The 19,786-nt window shown below is 37.5% G+C and overlaps 1 protein-coding gene across 1 annotated transcript in view; it reads left to right on the plus strand.

The window, feature by feature from the left end:
• PCDH15 (protocadherin related 15) overlaps window positions 1–19,786 on the plus strand; it is a gene marked incomplete at its 3' end in the record, with an annotated part of 650,107 nt that overhangs the window by 475,296 nt on the left and 155,025 nt on the right. Inside the window, exons 19-21 of the mRNA XM_079793021.1 lie at window positions 1,147–1,452; window positions 4,127–4,351; window positions 13,641–13,757. Coding sequence (XP_079649147.1) covers window positions 1,147–1,452; window positions 4,127–4,351; window positions 13,641–13,757 — 648 coding nt within the window. The remainder of the gene's footprint in view (window positions 1–1,146; window positions 1,453–4,126; window positions 4,352–13,640; window positions 13,758–19,786) is intronic.

Raw genomic sequence — 19,786 nt, forward strand, 5'->3', positions numbered from 1 at the left:
TTTTGTGGGAGGTTTCTTTGGGGGAGGGGGTTATTGTGGATATTAAGTGATTATTGTGTCCCTGACTCATAATGCCGCCACATGTCTTATTTTCCTTAGCAACGGTTTGAGGTACGACTATATAACATTGTATAGCTTCTAAGATTTCCTTCAATTTCTCTGAAGAAAAATAATGTAGAACTATTTAACACAAATGACACAGTGTTTGATAGTAAGAGGTCATAATTTATATTCATTCAAAATTTCCACATTTTATTTGATATGAAGTGATTTTATATGTCTTGGAATTTTCAGTTAATATGTTATTATAACATCAACAATTCTCAATTATCATTTGGAGATTGCATTGTAATATTAAAGAAAAACCCTTTGTAGGTGCTTGATAGTCTCACTAAACTTTTACTCTCATTTGGATTTTGAAGCAGATTTTGTTTTATATGTCATTTTCATTTATTTATTCAAATAATAATTTCACAAATATTTAAAGAGTTTTATATGTGAGGCATTGTACTAAAAATGGGGCACTGAGATATTTATTTCTTGTGTAATGCTAAGTAAGATAATTAAATTCCATAAACCACAGTTTTATCATTTGTAAATCGGGACCAATTATATTTATTAATAAGAACATTGTGAAGATTAAATTAGTTAATACATATTTATGTACATTTATGTGAAATTTCATATACAGATGAAAATAAATATATAAAGTACTCAAATTAAAACTCTAGAATTTTAAGTTGTCACCTAGTAGCTTATGTTAAAGTAGCTTATAAACTAAATGTGATTTTCTTACTTTAGAATTCAAAATGTATTAAAGAAATGATAGAGGAAAATTCAGTATTTTTGTAGTGAGAATTTTCTGAAATAATATTGTTATTGCTAATGATATTATCAATTTATAATTTATGCTCATTTTGAATGAAGAATATTAATTAAACTATATTTCTTTTCATGTTCTAGACTCTTGCATTACATGCTCATTATCTTTTTAATATTCTCCCTAGAGAAAAAAGAATATTCAGTTAGAAATATTCCATGATTCATTAACTATTCTCTTCTAGTAGGAAAACATAACAAAATGCAATGTGAAAAACGCTTAACAAAATTTGCTATGTGAATTTCTTTGTTTTTTATTTCAATTAGGCAACTGACCCCGATGCTGGAATAAATGGCCAAGTGTACTACAGTTTGGGCAACTTCAATCATCTTTTTCGTATCACATCCAATGGGAGCATTTACACAACAGTGAAGCTTAACAGGGAAGTCAGGGACTACTATGAACTTCTTGTTGTGGCAACTGATGGAGCGGTACACCCTCGTCATTCAACTCTAACACTGGCCATCAAGGTTTTGGATATTGATGATAACAGTCCTGTGTTCACCAATTCAACATATACTGTTGTCGTTGAAGAGAATCTGCCAGCTGGGACCACCTTCCTTCAAGTAGAGGTAGGTGTGTGGGAGAAGCATTCATTTTGTAAGTTCCACATTATAGGATTAGCTATTAGGGTAGGGTTGACAGATTTAGCAAATCAAAAAAGAACATATCCAGTTAAATTTTTTATTTTATTTTAAAAAAATTTAATTGCAGATAAACAATGAGTACATTTTAATATAAGTCTCTCTCAAGCACTACATTTTTTAAAAAATCTAACAACTCTACTTTTAGGGACACACACAAAAAAAAAATAAGGGGAGAAAATGTGCCTTTGTAAGAAATTAAATAAAAAATCTAAATAGATTTTTTAATTTAAAAATTAATGTTATATATTTATTGTAATAATGAACAACACAGAAGTCTATAAAAAGTCAATAATCTCCCACCTTGTACCTCCAAAGCACTCTGTATTAATTTTCATGTTTATTCTGTCACATTTATCTTCGTGCTCACACAAGTATCAAAGACATATATATGTAAACATAATATGCATGAATTTTTGCATAAATGCATATATGTATTTACATACATATATACATATGTAAAGAGTTATCTATATTTTACAGAAATGGGATATTGCTGTATTTATTATTTTGTGATTTTTAATTTTATTTTCAGTAAACAACTGACATTCTTCCACAAGTGTTAACTCTCCTATTTAATAGTGTCTCCATCTCCAAACCTCCCTTTTCATTTCTCAACTGCACTATTTCCAGAAACTCTGGATATTCTGATGCAGTACGTTAAATTGGCTCAGAAATCTGCATTTTAAGCAACTACCCACTTAATTCTGACACAGGTGGTATATGAAGTTTATTTTTGAAAACAAAAATTAGACCTCTTTGACTGCAATACACATGAATTTTGTTAGCATGGATTTAAAGAACTTGTATTTTTTTCATAATCCAAACAAATATTTAGACAATAAACATGAATAACTGACAAAAGAGACATATGCTGGTCACGGAGAGGGCCATTATTTCTTCATGTATTCTTCTATTCATCTCATTCATTCATTCATTCATTCAAGAAGTATAATTTCAACATTTATTTTATATCCACTCCTCTGCTAGACTTTGAGGATTCAAACATGAACCGGACAACTTTCTGCATTCATTGAGTTTTTGGTCTCGTAGCAAGGAGACAAGTAGACTGCTAATTTAAAGAGAGGTCCTCAAAGCGAGGGGCTTAGGAGATCACAGATCGTAACCTAATCTTTAGGTCAAAGAGAATGTTTCCTGGAGAAAGTTGCTTTCTGAATGGTGAACTGAAGAGTGAGAGTTATTTAAGTAAAGAGCAAGAATGACTATTCAAGGCAGTGGAAATAATCTGCTCAAAATCCTGGAGGAGAGAAGAGAATTAGGTGCTAAATGGCTGCAAAATGTTTATGTCCTTCTTACCATGTTAAGGAGTTGGGAGATGATCCAAAATGGAATGAAAACCAAAAAGGATTTTAGGCAGGGAAATAAAATAAAATCTTTCTCATTGTTACCAGTATGTCCATAACTGGTTAAAGGGTGCCAAGACTAGAAGTTCACATAAGAGGTTTTGCATTACTGCATGCAGAGCCTAACCAACCCTTATCTCCCCAATGCCATTCTTGCTCCATTCCACGTCCTCTACCAGAGTGGCCTTTGCAAGTCTGTACTACTGAATAAAATAATCATCCTACAAATCCTGCATAAAAAGCATCCTTTCAGCTAAAAGATATCACTCCCAATTCTCAAAACCTTTAAGTGACATATCACTTTTTCTTTTGATTTTGGTATTTGTGTCTTATTTCTTTGTACAATAACCTGGAGGGCAGAAACTGCCTTGATTCATCTTGTACATCTGTATAGTACCTTGCACATAATAACTACTCAATAAACATTAGTTAAATGAAGGGAGTTATAATAGAGTGATCTCTAGGAATATATTATAGAATATTTACGAGATGAAATTATTACTTATATTTTTCAGTTTTTGTGTTTTAATGATCCATTGTGTTTATGGAAATCACTCAATAAATTTATTTATTTTTTGTTAATCCTCATGGAAGGATATTTTTTCCATTGATTTTCAGAGGAAATGGAAGGGAGAAAGAGTGGGGGTGGGGAGGAGAGAGAGAGAGAGAGAGAGAGACAGACAGACAGACAGACAGACAGACAGACAGACAGACATGGGTGTTAGAGAGACACATTGAACGGTTGTCTCCCGCAAGTGCTCTGACTAGGGCAGAGATCAAACCTGCAACCCAGTCACTTGTCCTTGACCAGGAGTAGAACCTGTGACCCCTTAGTCTGTGGGCCAACACTCCAACCACTGAGCCACACTGGTTAAGGCTCAATAAATTTATTTTTATTTAAAATATTCCTTTTCAAGGTTATATGGTCAGCAAGAAATAATAATTTGTGACCATTCTTATTTCTTTACTGTGGTATGATTCTTTTAATAGTGACTTTTTTTTTCAGGTAAAATAAATTTAGTAATAAAATCCACAAGGACCTAAATCCCATGTCTCTGTCTCTATTTCTCTTTCCTCCTCCCTCTTTCTGGTAAATTACTTAACAAACATGCTTTTCTCTGAAACATGACTTTTAGTCAGCATTAAACTTGTGCTGTCCTAGTCACTGACACATGACTTCATTAGTCTTTCATTTTTCTAGGTTGGTAATGCCACTGATATAACCCTTCTTGTTACAGGCCACAGATGTTGACCTTGGAGCAAATGTGTCTTATCGGATAAGAAGCCCAGAAGTGAAGCACCTTTTTGCAATGCATCCATTTACAGGAGAACTCTCCCTTTTAAGGAGTTTGGACTATGAGTCATTTCCAGACCAGGAAGCAAGTATCACTTTCCTAGTAGAGGCCTTTGATATTTACGGAACAATGCCTCCTGGTATTGCTACTGTCACAGTGATAGTAAAGGTAAGGAATGCAGGTGACTTCTGGTTGCCTACTTTGCACTCTCTACATGTAGCTTCTGTTTTTTATACAATATGTATAATATTTAGTGCAACAATTCATAATAACAAATTGGTACCAGACCCAGAACATAGATTTTTTTAATTGAGAAATATTTATTAAGACTTAAACAACTATATTGTTTAAGAGATAAATTCAAAGGAAACAATAAAAAATTAATTCAAACATGTGGCTGCCTTAGTCTCCTGTCAGCTCTGTGACTTCAATCAAGTCATAATTTCGCCAGCCTACACTTTAGTGCAAATTTCACAGCAGTAGAGATAATAACTTTATCCAAATCCTTCAGTTAAAAAAAAAAATCTTTAATAAGATGACTCTGAATGATTAAGTGTACTAAGCCTCCAGAACTAATTAGTTTAGTTTAGTTTAGTTTAGTTTAGTTTAGTTTAGTTTAGTTTAGTTTAGAACCCAAGATTCTGGAATGAAATAAGCTTTGGGATCAGATCAAATTGGAATTAAGTTCTGGTTCAACCATTTCAAGTTCTACAATTTACGGGACGTTCTTGACCTCTCTAAGTTTGTTACCTCATTCATTAGAATACCCTGTGCCAAACGATTGCCTGAAAAAGCGTGGTGTCTTCAGCCTTTTGGATTTCCAGTCACATTTCTCAAGTGTATGTAAAGGTCACCTGAGCTGCAAACTTAACTTTCAGATTTCTCTGCTCTTTCCCAAAGGAGCACCCTCCCTATGGGGAAAGCATTACAAATGCATTTCTACTGTTGCATTTCTGCCTAGAATAAGAGAAAGTCAGGTTCTGGGGATGACTTCAAGTCTTGAAAAGTGCTTTCAGTCAAGGACTCTGTACACAAGGTTATAAGGTACACAAGGTAATAGGCAACTTTTCCACAATGCTCATTTTCATAGTGTAAATGCTGGAATTAAAAACGCATGGCTTTCATTGAGTTTTTATTTGATGGTTAACTAATAAATAACTGAAAATGCTATTGGTTTTTTAGAAAATACCAATATGAGAACATAGGAGATTGTTAAAGACTTAACCAATCTATAATTAGCATAACTATTTATCGTGTAGGTAAATGCTTTAATACTTGACTGCAAGGTCTTTGGGTCTGTTTTGTGTGTTTGGGAGGGGGCGGGGGGGTTGGTTTGGTTTTATTTGTGATAATCCTGCAGTCAGAGTGGGACACAGGGATTATTCCACTGCCTTTTCTGATTGAGGTTTATCTGCCAGTACCAATTGAGGCTATTTCTTCCATCAAGTCCTGCTGTCTCCTCTAAACTACCCTGGAAAGGGGAGCATAAGTCCCTTCCATTCTCAGATGCCTTAGAGCTCTGTCTGGAGAGTTCTATGAGGGTCTGAATTCCTTTTTTCTTAGGTATCCACAATGACTCTGTACCTATATCCATAGTGTGTCTCTCTATCCTAAGAAATTTATCTGTTTCAGATAATGGGAAATGTATCTATTTCGGGGAGTTAAATTTTTATTCAGCATTGAGTTCTCTTTGGGAATCAGAATTTGAACTATCAAAATCTTTTCTTGCTCACCTGCTTTCCCATTTGTGTCTCCACCCCTCCCCTGAAACAATGATTTTTAAATGCTCTGGTAGCCTGGGGAAGGATCAAGGGATAGCACAAAACCACCAATGGCCTGAGGGCCATCGATTCATATTTTGAAATATTATGTTGCTACACTATTGTGGTATGACACTTAGAAATTTAGAAATCCTTTTCTAAGAACATATTAGGAACACGATATTAGTGGTTAGGAAGATGTCGTGAAAGATAAAGAAATGAAAAAGACTAAGAAAAGTCTGCCCTGCATAAACTATAGCAAAATGGCTTCCAGAGCAGGTGAAAATTTTAAGCCATCTTACCCTGGTCTTCTCTTGTCTATCCATGTGGCTCGGTGGAATTTAGCATTAAAAACATTTAAAATAGAATAAAAAGGTCCGTGTTGGACAATTTTGGGCAATAAGTGAAGAAAAGGCTTGTTTCTAATGACCTTCCCTCTATTTTTCCCAGATCCAAAAAGGGATACTCGAATAGTGTAGCCTTTTCTCCTGGATGAATGTGGTGGATAGTAGACAATTATAACCTTCATAGACTCTGACATGGCTGCTTGAATTTTTTTTTTTTTCTCTTTTTGGCTTGGACTTTTTTTTTTATAGAAGTCATTGGAGTCAAATTGAATCAAAACATATAAAGTAAATAAGCAAGATTGTTCTAAATAAGCCTTATTCTTTATCTGAACTCAAGACTTAACCTTTTGCACTCGGATGTCGAGTGTGACTCGACACGGTTAGCATCGGTAGCAGCTTGTATGTCGAGCCACACTCGACACATAGTTTCACCGTGGGGGGGGGGGGGGTGGAAAGGGGTTTTTTGTCTATTTTTCCAGTATCTTGTTTTCATTAGCATGAAAGGACAAGTAAAATGTAAATGCTGTCTCAACTGATGCCACCACCTAAGCTTCACCAATGGCATCTTCAAAGGCTATTTGTTTCTAAGACACATCAGTCACGTGAAAAAGGTTAGACCAGTACACTAACTTCCAGGGGTAGATTATTATCCACTAACTTAGAGCAACGTTTAGATGGAAAGCTCCATATAATCACACCTCACCCTAACAAAAAAACACGAAGATTGTGTTGTTTGTTCTAACAGAAAAATCAAAGGAGGAAGAAGAGAGACGATTTATATTTGCGAAACATGTGAATGTAAACCAGGTCTTCATGTGGGTGAATGTTTCAAAAAATATCACACCATGAAAAATTATAGAGATTAAAAATACTCTTTGAATGTATCAATAATTTGAAATATAAAAAAATCCAAATAAATAAGTTTGTATGAAAAGAAACTCCAGTTTTTTATTCTACTGCTGCGCTTTGTAAAATCTGGGGTATTTAAAAAATTAAATCCCGAGTAGAATAAAGGAATTGAGGAAAAAAGCAAGCGAGTGCAAAGGGTTAAATTTCGTTCCCTGTTGCCTGAGCGCCCTTTATTGTAATAGAGGGGTGTCACTCAATGCTTCTTATCATTTACCTTATTTAGAGAAGTAAAACCAATGTATTGGTTAAGTCTTCTTGACCTATACAAATTTATTTCTGATTTATTGTACATTAAAAAAAAATCTTATTCAAGATTCAATTCTAGATATTTTCAATGCCACTTTTTTTTTCTTTTTCAAGTGATATAAGCATAAAATATTTGCGGAATATTTTCCCAAAGACAGACTGACACTTGCTTTCTTTTCTCCTTATCAATCAGGGTGAAAGAGAACTTTCAAAGTCTCTTGTCTACTATCTATCATACTTGTTTGTTTTGAAAAGGAAATGGAATAGAATTCCCATCTCTCCACATATGTAGATCTTTTCTAAGCTTGCAAATTTCCTGCTATTGGTTTGTTTACTTGCAGTACTGACAAGCTGCTTTGCTGATCACATAATTGCACGGTATTTGCTAAGAGATATTTCTACTCAAAACAGTCACCACAGGGAAAGCATCTTGAAGATCTCTCTTTGAAAATGAGCGGAAATATAATTTCTTTTGTAAAGAAGAAAAAAGAAATATCTAGTGTTTTATAACTAGTCGATCAAATTCATTTAAAACTGGAGTGAGAATAGGCAAATTAAAGTGATATTCCGAAGGAAAAATATTTCCACACTAGTAAGAAAATAGAATTATATGACAGACACCTGCAAAGAGCTCTCGTGGTCACACATTTTAAGGACCCAAAACAAAACCAATTATGATCATAAAAATAATATGGATTGTTATTGCAAAGTTTTTGTAGAACATTGATAAAACAAGGCCTATTTCATTGCACATTTATTGATAGAAAATTAGGTGATATGGATGAATCCCTGGAAAATAAAAATAACATTCTAAACAGTTTTAAACATACAATTCAGAGAAAAATCTTACCTTATACACTGAATTCTAATATACAACAGGAAATACACAGAAAGAAGAGCTCCGTTTTCTGTGGTAAGCCAAAAGCTGAATACAGGCCAGAACAGTTGAAATATGTTAATGGATATACAATACTTGACAGCACAGAAAGGGCTGTGAAAGACTTGTCCAAAATAAAAAGATGATTTAAGTCATTTTGCTGATGGTAATTTTAGATAGAATGGCTGCACAGGAGCAGGAGAGTGAGGGAGACTGGGTTAGTAGGAGCAAGTAGGTATAGGAGGGGGCAGGAATAGGTGGAAGGATCAGAAATGGAAGACTATCCATTAGGGCCAAGGTTGCTGGAAATACAATGTATCTTGGAAGATGAAGTTAGCATTTTCATCCTTCAAAGGGGTTTCCTACTCCAGGTAGAAAATAAATGTTTCTATGCCCCCCCCCCCCCGCCCCCCACAAAAAAAAATATATATATATATAGAAAATAGGCTTTCTAGCTTTTTTATAGAAACTCAGTGTCCAGCATCAAGGTATCATTTGCCAAACCCTGGACACCCGACAGACATTGACGTGCTGCTGATGCTCCATGGTGACAGCATTGGTAGTGTCCTAGTTTGGATTCGGTCAGAGGAATTATGGTATGAGAGACCAGGAGGTAGTCCAGGTCTCTCAAAACAAATACCATAAGAAATTCTGGACATTTCAAGATTTACAGCATATTTCCTTCCCTTCCTCTGGAAGGGGAAGAGTGGATTAAAGATGATTTCAATGAACCAGCTAATGGGAGTATGTTTTAACAGAGTAATAATTATTTTTTTTACAACTTGGAGTTGATTTTTCCTTTGGAGTTGGTTGAACTGGAGATATACTTGTTTGGGGGTATAGTCATCAAATGCTCCCCTCTATTCTATATTTCACTGTTATATTCTTGTTTAGTGTATTTTTTCTAATACATTAACCAGGAAGTTTAAAGAATGTGAATACACCAGGGAGGACATGCCACGGGCTGAGTCGGATAGTTTCATAAAGTATCTGCATACTCTGCTGTTCTAGAATTTTACTACTAAGATGTGACATATTACCTCTAAAGAACCAAACAAGGGAAAACAAATAAAATTGCCTATGCCCAGAGATTTTACCCTTCAAGGATTATCATATTTCCCCTGCCTGAGACAGGCTTAGTACTGCCACAAGTCTCCGAAATTGAATGTCCTCCTAATGGGGGCAATAGATGCTGGTAAGCCTTACTGGTTACTGCTAAGCATGGCCATTATTTCCCACTCCCACCATTGCTGTGGCTGCTATCTTCATCCTGATGAATTGGCTACCACATTTGGGGAGCATGCTTGATATATTGGAATCTTCCATATATTCTCTGAAAACTTTAATTCACCAAAGTCATAAAATATCCCAAACGCTATTAGTTTTGTCTCTAATATTGCAATATCTTCTGGATCTCTGAGGATAATTTCATAGAGTACTAGCTCCTCAAGATAGATTTGGGAAACACTGGACTATGCAAAAGTAAACAGATCTCTGCATTGGTGTATACCTTCAAATAGGAGTCTTTAATGTACTAATATACCTTGTGAATCTCAAGAAAAAAAGAAGTGATTTCCCATAATTGATCATGGGATTCTTTTTGGTTGTAAAGTTTCTGAAAGGACTCATTTTTCAAGGAATGCAACTTAGGGAAAAACACACGACATTATTAGATTTTAGTGAAAATAACTATTTCTAGATTTAGATATTGAATAAATTGTTTTAAGAGTATAACTATAACTGCAACAACTCTCTTTTTACCAAAGCTTTATGAATAATTATAACAATTATCTTCAGGGAAATAAGTTAGCGTTATACAATGTTTAGAAGCTCACCAGATTGCCAAGATAAAAGTATAGTAACTAGTTGGAAGCATTTTTTAAATGTAAAATATTATTGGAAAGAGATATCTTAAAAGTTATATGTGCATTTTTAAAATGAAAATCACACTTAAGTCATCTTACATATAATCTTCTGATGACTTTGCCACTTCTCTTTCTCCTTGCCTCCACATATCAGAATGAGGCTTTTAGGATCTGATATAACAGAATTAAGTCATAGCTGTATCCTTTGTTGCAGGATAACAATGAGCAATTTAATCTCTGTAAGCTTCAGTTTTCTTATATATAAAACAGGAATAATAGTAATAATAATATATTTTAGGCAATATAATTGAAATGATATATTTCATACACTCAGCATTTGCCTGATATACAGTAAAAATGAACCATACAGACACACGCACACACACATGTAACTATTAAGCACTTTTGAGAAAGTCTAAAATGGGGTGATATTGTTAGAATCTGCTCCTAGACTTGAGCTCAGAATATGCATTCATTGTCTCAACTTACCATAATGTCATGGTTTAGTAAAATTCCAAAAATGTATCACCTCCTTTCCCCCCACGTTACCATTGCAACAGAGAGAACTAGAAAGCAATAGAATTATGTATTAAATCACAGGGTTTGTCATCATTGCACAGCATTATCCTCCTCTAATTTAGATATTGATTTGGAAAGGCTATTTCAACTGCCAGAATGCATGAGTGATGGTGAAGTTGTTCAGATCACAGAAATGTATCCTATGTTAAATGTAGCTAATTAAACTTCATGCAATAAACTCTCATCATAGCCTTGTACTATCTCTTTCATAATATGCATCACACTTGACATTATGTATTTAGTTTTACTTTCAACACTAAACTCTAACCCCAGTACCAGCAGGCACTATGCCTTTATTGGTGGTAACAATACCCAACACCCAAAGTACTGTCAAATACCCAGTAGGATTTCCATCAATATTTGTGATACTGAGAGCCATACTGTACATAAAACTCGTATGTTTCCTCCTAGCCAACTGTACCTTCGGGTACATTTTTATGTGCTTGATACATGGGACCAAATGGTAAGTTTACTCATCAACATTTTTAAGAGCAGGGTGGTGTTCCAGTTGAGAACCATGATGACATTCAGAACAGACTTTAGAAATATGAAAACTAGTTATTGGTCAGATAAAAAATATAACCACAGAAAGCAAATTATTAAGGGTCTTGGTGATAAAATGGACAAAAGGACAGAAAAGGAAATGTTTCTTTTTGCCAATACTACCCTCTAGTGGAGTAATGGCTAACCGAAAGGGGCTTGTTTTTGGAAAGTGAAGTTTATCCTTAATTTCAGGCATAATAGAACATTTGTACAGAAGCAAGTCATGTGTACATTTTTCTTCAGATATCCCTGAAGCATAAATATACCCAACAAATGATTATTCCCAATGGCATTACATTTCAATAAATGTTATCACTTGAAGTAATGCATGGTGCAAGAACTATGGGCAACTGGCTATACATTTTAGCCACAATAAAAGCTTGTAATCCCAAAATGTGTGTAATGGACCATAAGAAGTACTGCTATAATAATTATATTGATTTATTCTTCATACTGTCAATAGCAACCAACATAAAATTAGGGATATTAATATTTCAGCAGTCTTCAGTTATTTACAGCCTTAGATTTGCATCAAATCAGTTGGTGAGGCCAGATTATAAAATGACCACCATGCATTCAGTTAGAAAGCAAATCTAGTGAATACTTTCTCAGCAAAAATAGGCCACTGTATTCAACACTGTTGGCAGCTGTGTGGACATAATTGAAAAAAATATCATATCTTCTTTTTATTTTCTGAAGAACCAAGTTATCCAAAAAGTACCTTGTCACATTAAGGTTCCTGATGCCCACTGTGGGAGGAGGAGAAGAAACTTTGTAAGAGCATATTGAGTTTATATGACTTTGGGTGCAGAGCAATTACAATATTGGGCTCCTATTTTATGGAAGAGGGTGTGAATACTATATGTCAAACAGAGAAAACGATTTTCCTTCCAGTTTTACACATAGTTCAAGACCTCCTGTTTCTTATTGGAGTCTGCAGTTTTCTTTATATTCACAACTTAGAAATCAACCCTATGGTGAACATAAAACAAGCTCTACTTGATTGTAATAGATAATTATCCTGACCTCTTTGAAAAGAGGTGTTTATAATCAGTTAATTAGGGTGCTCACCATTGACATTGTACATGAAAATTGTTGTCACAGAGAAAATATCAAAGACTACGTAGAATAATTTTCTTCTTGTGTTTTTAATAACAAGTGAGAAAAAGATGACCTGGAGAGTAAGATAATTAACAGATGTAGCTTCAGGCTCAAATATGTTTGACCCAAATTACCCAAAAAGAATGCAGGGCATAATGATTATTTTAAAATAAATAAGTTTATGAAATTTAAATCAGCCAATTTAATAAGTGTTGCTTTTGAGAAAAATAATAAAATGCAATTCTCCCTAAAGGATAAAATGCTTGAGAGAGAAAAATGGTCTTGCTCTCAGGGGACCAGATTTATCAGGTTAGCTCTGCCAACTAAGTCAACTCACTAACCTATCTGGTAGGATCAGTATCTTTACCCGTCAAATGACAGTAAAGTGACATGAAGATAGGGGCACCTTTTGCTTGAATCATCACAGTATCCACAGTGCTTAGTACTCAGGCATAAAAATGGTAGGAACTTGATAAATAATTGTTTAATGGGTGACACTACATAAATAAAAAGTCACATATCACTGAATTATGAAAGTAAAAATGATACATATCAAATACTTAGAAAAAATACTTAATGATCATTGTTTTTCATGTATAAGAACATCTAATCCTGTTTGTCCTTATTGTGGTGTGCTATAAGGAAAACATTCTTTAATCATTTCACAGTTGTAAATATGTAAGGTGGCATCAAAGGAAGTCTCATTCTTTGCATTTGAAATGTTCTAGTCAGGCCATTATGCTAAGTATATAAAGAATTTGAAGTTGGAACAGAAACAATGGAGTGCTTTTGAAAATAGTAACAACGAAGCAAACATAAAAACACCATCTTCTGTACTTGTCTCATTGGATGGCACTTTTTATATAATGTGTTTTTTCATTATTTCCAAAGTTCGGTAACACATCATTTCAATACGAGTATCTTTAGAGAATAATTCAAACATTACTCCGGTCTCTAAAAGGTGTATTTGGGTTGCAGGTGGAGGCGGGGATGATGGAATGTTTACTCCAATGGAATGGCCTTCCATGGATACCATACATATCATAATGTATAGGCACGCCAGCAGTCTCCTCTGGGGCACCATTCTGAAGTGAGAGTAATGGAATTGAGAGGATTGAGGCTGACAGTGGCAAATGAGTTGTATGATATAAAGAGATGGAGTCGGTCAAGTAACTGGGGTACCTAACCCAGTTTCAATACAAGCACTAACCTCTTAATTGTGTTTTCCAGGATATGAATGATTACCCTCCAGTGTTTAGTAAACGCATCTACAAAGGGATCGTGGCTCCAGATGCTGTCAAGGGTACACCGATCACAAGCGTTTATGCTGAAGATGCAGACCCTCCTGTAAGTAAAAGACGTTGACCAGTATTCTGTAGTGAGGAAACCTTTAACACTAGTGAGTGAATGACCCAGTTCCCAAGGCAGCACGTGTTGTTTATGTTTTTCATCCTGTTCACTCACCATTTTATGTGCTCTCGCCTATTGCATCTACAGGTACAGACCACGTATCAAACGATTATTGTTGAAGTTAGACAATTAGGGATATGCATTTTGTTTCACTAGAATTCAAAATTTACTATTTAAAAATGTATCTAGTACTAATGATAAATATATACGGGTAGAGACATAATTGTCTACATGAGGAGCCAGTATAATTTGGACTCTTTATTTAGAAAAGTATAACTTTAAGTTTAATGAAGGTAGGTTTTATCCTTATATGTTTTCCATTTTATTCATGCATAATTATTTTGTTATTAAACTCTAAATCAACATATGATATAATACTCATTGAATGTGTAAATTTTGGTAAACTAATATCTTAACATCGCTTTTAGAACTTAATAAATTCTTTTTTTATCCAGGATTTTACCTTTTTGAGATCTCCCAAATTGTCTTTCAAGATTGAGGGGTTTTAATTAAGACATTATTATAGTAGAAATGAGGCAAATTTAATGCATTAAAAATAGTATATAGAAGTAATAGTATCTATATAAAATGCTTTCTAAAAATAATGTGAGTACTTTATAAATGCTAGTTATTCTCATAATGACCAAATGATGAAGATGTATTTATTTATTTATTTATTTATTTATTTATTTATTTATTTACTGGAGTGAACTCACACTCTAAGTCAGTGGCTGATATATCATAAAAATACTAAAGGTGTTGAATAACACATTTTAGAAAAATGAAAAAAATATTTAAAAACCTGAGTTTTATAAGAGATTTTAAAGTTCTATTTCATATTCCTAATATAAATAGTACTTACGTAATGCTATTTATCTAATAAAGGTGAATAGCAGCATAACAGTTTTTAGCTTCAATTGTGACATCATATAAAGTCTTTTGTGACTCAAAGGTCTTGAAAATAGTAATGTTAAGGTGAAAGCAGTGAGATTGCACTCAGAAGCTCCTTTCTTTGGGTATGCTATGATGTCTTTGAAACATTTATTACATCTCAGGAAATATGATAGGCAAAATGGCATAGTCTTTTTTATATTGAATTTATTGGGGTGACATCCTACCTAATAATAGAGTAATATGCAAATTGACTGTACCTTTGCTACACCCACCAGCCACGCCCACCAGGAAACCATCCTGCTGGAGGCTTTCCCGGCCTTGGGCACCAGCAGGGAGCCTGCAACGGATTGCAGGCAACTGGCAGTCGGCTCCTGCAATCCGTTGCTGGGACGCTGGGGTGCGGCCGAGCCCAAGGCAACTGGGGGTCCGCTCCTGCGAGGGCATCTGCTCCTGTGATGGATTGCAGGGAGCTGGGGTCCCCTGCCCAGTGTGCTGTGTCTGCAATCACAGGGATCTGGAGATCCCCTTCCCAGGCCTTAAAGCTTTGGCCAGAGGCTTTAGGCCTGGGCAGGGCACAGCCGGTGATTGGTGTGAACTATAGAGGAAACACCTTTTCTGACTGCACATTGGCTAAGCTTCCTGTATGTCACTGGTAATATTCTCAGTAACTTGGGTAATAATAATCCAAAAAGGTGATCTAGGGTTTTTCCACCACACTTCTAGAGAAAAAAACAAAGGTCCGCTGCTGGAGGGCTAAGAAATGTCATATCCTGCCCTAGCCGGTTTGACTCAGTGGATAGAGCCTTGGCCTGCCCACAGCAGGGTCTGGGTTGATTCTGATCAAGGGCATGTACCTAGGTTGCAGGCTCCTCCCAGGCCGGGGCCCAGATCAGGGCTCATGCAGGAGGTAACCAATCAAAGTGTTCCACTCACTTTGATGTTTCTCTCTGTCTTTCCCTTTCTCTTCCACATTCTCTAAAAGTCAATAGAAACATATCCTTAGACGAGGATAAAAAAAAAAAAAAAAGAAAAAGAAATGCATATCCTATGAAAGACACATCTTGAAAATGCCTAAAGAAAGTTGTCATTTTTTTCTTGGTGAAGGGACTGGGGTCGTGTTGATGAAAACACCTTGGTGGCTGTGGTGACTGGCAGTGGCTGCAGCAGCGGGGTGATGGGGCTGGTGTCTTCCCCTGACCAGCCCAGTTGCCTCCCACAAAGGGAGGCCAGTCTGCAGCTTAGGCCCGCTTCCCGTGGGGATCGGGCCTAAGCCATCAGTAGGACATCCCCTGAGGGCTCCCAGTATGTGAGAGGGGGCATGTTGAGCTGAGGGACCCCCCCTCCCCCAGTGTACGAATTTCGTGCACCAGGCCCCTAGTTGTTTAATAATGTTATATAGGTTTCAGGTATACAATTCTGAAATACATCATCTGCATATTGTACTGTGTGTTCACCACCCCAAGTCACGCCTCTTTCCATCACCATTTATCCCCCCTTGACTCTCTTCTACCTCAACCCACCCCACTTTCCCTCTGGCCATCACCATACTGTTGCCTGTGTCCATGGGTCTTTCATTTTTCTTTGTTGAATCCTTTCACTTTCTCATCCAGCCCCCATCCCCCTTCCCTTTGACAGCTGTCAGTCTGTCCCCTGTATCCATGAGTTTGTCTCCACTTTGTTTGTTAGTTTATGTTGTTCATTGGATTCCACATATAAATGAAGTCATAGTCGAACCACTTAATAGAGAGGGTAAATGTGAACTAGGTGGTATGTCTGCCTTTTAAGTAAATTCTCAGAGATACAAAATAGTTTCAAATTAGGAATATACATTCAGTTCTATTCAAGACATGCTTTGGACACCAATTCCGTAATGGTCATTGTGCAAACCAGTTTTTGCTCTCCAGAAACTGATTCCAAACTGACAGAGAAAAAGGAACTGCGTATAGGAACTGTAACACACAGACTAAATAGTGTAATCAAACATAGCATCTTAGCAGATTCAGATTTCAGAGAAATTTTCACCAGTGCAGAATTTAAGCTAATATTGAGGTTAGTGGCATAAATGATGAAAGACTAAAAGTACGCCTGCTGGTCACCTATGTGGGGCAGACCTCAAAGATGGCAAAATCCTCACTTTACCTTTGGCACCTGTGACCTTGTTACCTGGTTTGACATTCAGGTCACTGTACTGATGTGAAAGAAGTTGTCTTAGCCCATTGTCCATTTTATAAAGCTATATTACTTATTTGGAGAGAAGACCCATTTTTATACCCGGCCTCTCTCATGGAAATTTACCAGGCTCAAATTCTGTATTTCTTTGAAAGTTCTTAGGTTGGCATTCCCAGTAGTTTTTAACATTTGATATATAATCCTGGCTTTTTAATAGATGGAAGGTGGATGCCAGTCGTTCAGTTGGAATACTGAGCATACCTTATTTCAGTTAGTGAATATGTATGATATCAGACTCAGTTTTAATCCTCAAAACACTAGCAATCTTTTGGTATAACCAATATTCAGCCTGAGTTCTCCAATTATTGCTGCAAATTGGGCCCCTTAAATAAGCATAGTTCCAATTTGGCTGCACCTAGACCAATCCTCTCTAATAAAATGGTAATATGCAAATTAAGCATCACTCCGCTACATAAGCCACACCCACCAGCCAAGCCACGCCCACCAGCCAATCAGGGCGAGTATGCAAATTAACCCCAATCCAAGATGGCTACAGCCACAGAGAGCAAGGTTTCCCAGGTAACAGAGCAAGCCAAGCTTTCCATAGCCGTTGCAGGCCTAAGCCTACACTCAAGCTACAAAGTTTCAATTATAGAAGGTAAACAAATTCAAACAAATGGCAGCAGAATGGAGCTTGAGAGAGCAGGCCAGGGTTGCCGGCGGCAACAGGGGAAGCAAAGCTTTCCGCATACCCTGGCCGGGCTCACCCGCTTAAGGCTACAAAGTTTCAATTGTAGAAGGGGAATTAACTGCCACAGAAATGGCTGCCGCCCCAGAAATGGCTGCCGCCCCAGGCTACAAAGTTTCAATTGTAGAAGGAAAATAAATTCCAGATACCATGACCTCCCCTTGGGTTACCAGGGGCATGGCCGGCCTGCAAACCATCACAGGCCCCTCGCTCAGGCCGCCCCACACCCCAAGGGAACCCCACCCTTATCTGTGACACCCTTCAGGGCAAACCAACTGGCCCCCACCCGTGCACCAGGCCTCTATGCTATCTAATAAAAGAGTAATATACAGATTGATCATCACTGCAACACACAATATAGCTGCCCCCATGTGGTCAAAGATCCTGCCCCCATGTGGACACAAGATGGCCACTACAAGATGGCCAGCAGGAGAGGGCAGTTGGGAGGCACTCGGCCTGCAAGGGAGGGCAGTTGTGAGGGACCAGGCTTGCAAGGGAGGGCAGTTGGAGGTGATCAACCCTGCAGGAGATGGCAGTTAGGGGTAACTAGGCTGGCAGAGGCGGGAAGTTGGGGGCAAACAGGCTGGCAGGGGAGCAGTTAAGCATCAACCAGGCTGGCAGTGGAGTGGTTAGGGGGTGATCAGGCTGGCAGGCAGAAGCGGTTAGGAGCAATCAGGAAGGCAGGCAGGCAAGCAGTTGGGAGCCAGCAGTCCTGGATTGTGAGAGGGATGTCCGACTGCCCGTTTAGGCCCGATCCCACCAGGATCGGGCCTAAACGGGCAGTCGGACATCCCTCCAGGAGTCCCAGATTGGAGAGGGTACAGGCTGGGCTGAGGGACAACCCCCCGCCGTGCACGAATTTCGTGCACCGGGCTTCTAGTTTGAAATAAAAGCTCAAATCCATGAAAATTTTCAGAAAAAAATATTACAGTACACAATTTTCAAAAAATATTATGATCATGTTTTACTTCTATTATTTTATGTTGGTGTCTTAAATACAGACTAAATATTTGGTGGATGAACTTGTCAAGTGTTTTCTACTTTGTTCCTATTATAAACATAGTATATTAATTACAAGATAGTTTCAGATAGTTTCAATTCCATACCCTTCACATCTCCTCTGTCAGTTCTACAAGTTGTGGCTATAAATATCTATGGGGACACTATCCTATCCAATAAAGAGGTAATATGCAAATTGACCATCACTCCATAACAAGATGGCTGCACCCTCAGGGGAGTCAGGGATTCTGTAACACAAGATGGCTGTGCCCACAGCAGAGGCCAAGTTCCTGTAACAAGCCTTAATGAGCAATCAGCAGGGACCTGAGGCTGCGTAGTGCTGGGCTGGGGCAGGGGACCTCAGGCTGTGCCACCCGCCCTGGCGCCAGTCTGGGGGACCTCAGGCTATGCCCCCTGCCTAGCAGGGCTTGACAGGGGACCTCAAGGCACGCCCCCCAGCCTGGGCCGGGGGACCTCAGGCTGTGCCCCCCGCCCCAGCACCAGGCCAAATGACCTGAGGCCGTGCCCCCCACCCGGCAGGGCTTGACAGGGGTGGGGCCAGCCGGGTCTGGATCTAGCCCAATGGGGGTGGGGCCTGCCGGGTCTGGATCTCGTGCGATTTTGAGGAGCATGTGGGTGGGTGGGGACTTGACTCTGGTTCCCATGGTGAGCCCCAGACTCTGACAGGAGGAAGATTTTCATATACATTTTACCTATTTTCTTTCACCTCTGACATTTCTATTATAAAGGGCAAATAGCAATATTAAAATATTTCCTCTAATTAATTCCCTTTTAATGTGCACAAATTTTGTGCACCTGGTCACTAGTGTTTACATAAAGGTCTCCTTTCCAAACTAGAAAGTAATGACCTTTAGGGCAGGAATCACAACTTATTCGAGTTTGTATTCCCACATCTAACTCTGTGCTTGGTACTTAATAGCATGTTAGAAAAATTGGTTGAATAATTTAAATAAATGAATAAATGTTTATATCTATGCTCTTCAGAATTGACAAATTGACAGTTCTTTAGAAATTTAGTTATTTGTGACCCTGAGAAAATGTCATATTCTGTAAGCCTCAGTTTGGCCATTTGAGGGCTGTGAGAATTAAGGGAGGTGATGCATAGGCCTAGCACAGTAGCAGGTATTGTTAGAAT

This window comes from Cnephaeus nilssonii (assembly GCF_951640355.1).
Source record: "Cnephaeus nilssonii genome assembly, chromosome: 16".
NCBI lineage: Eukaryota > Metazoa > Chordata > Mammalia > Chiroptera > Vespertilionidae > Cnephaeus > Cnephaeus nilssonii.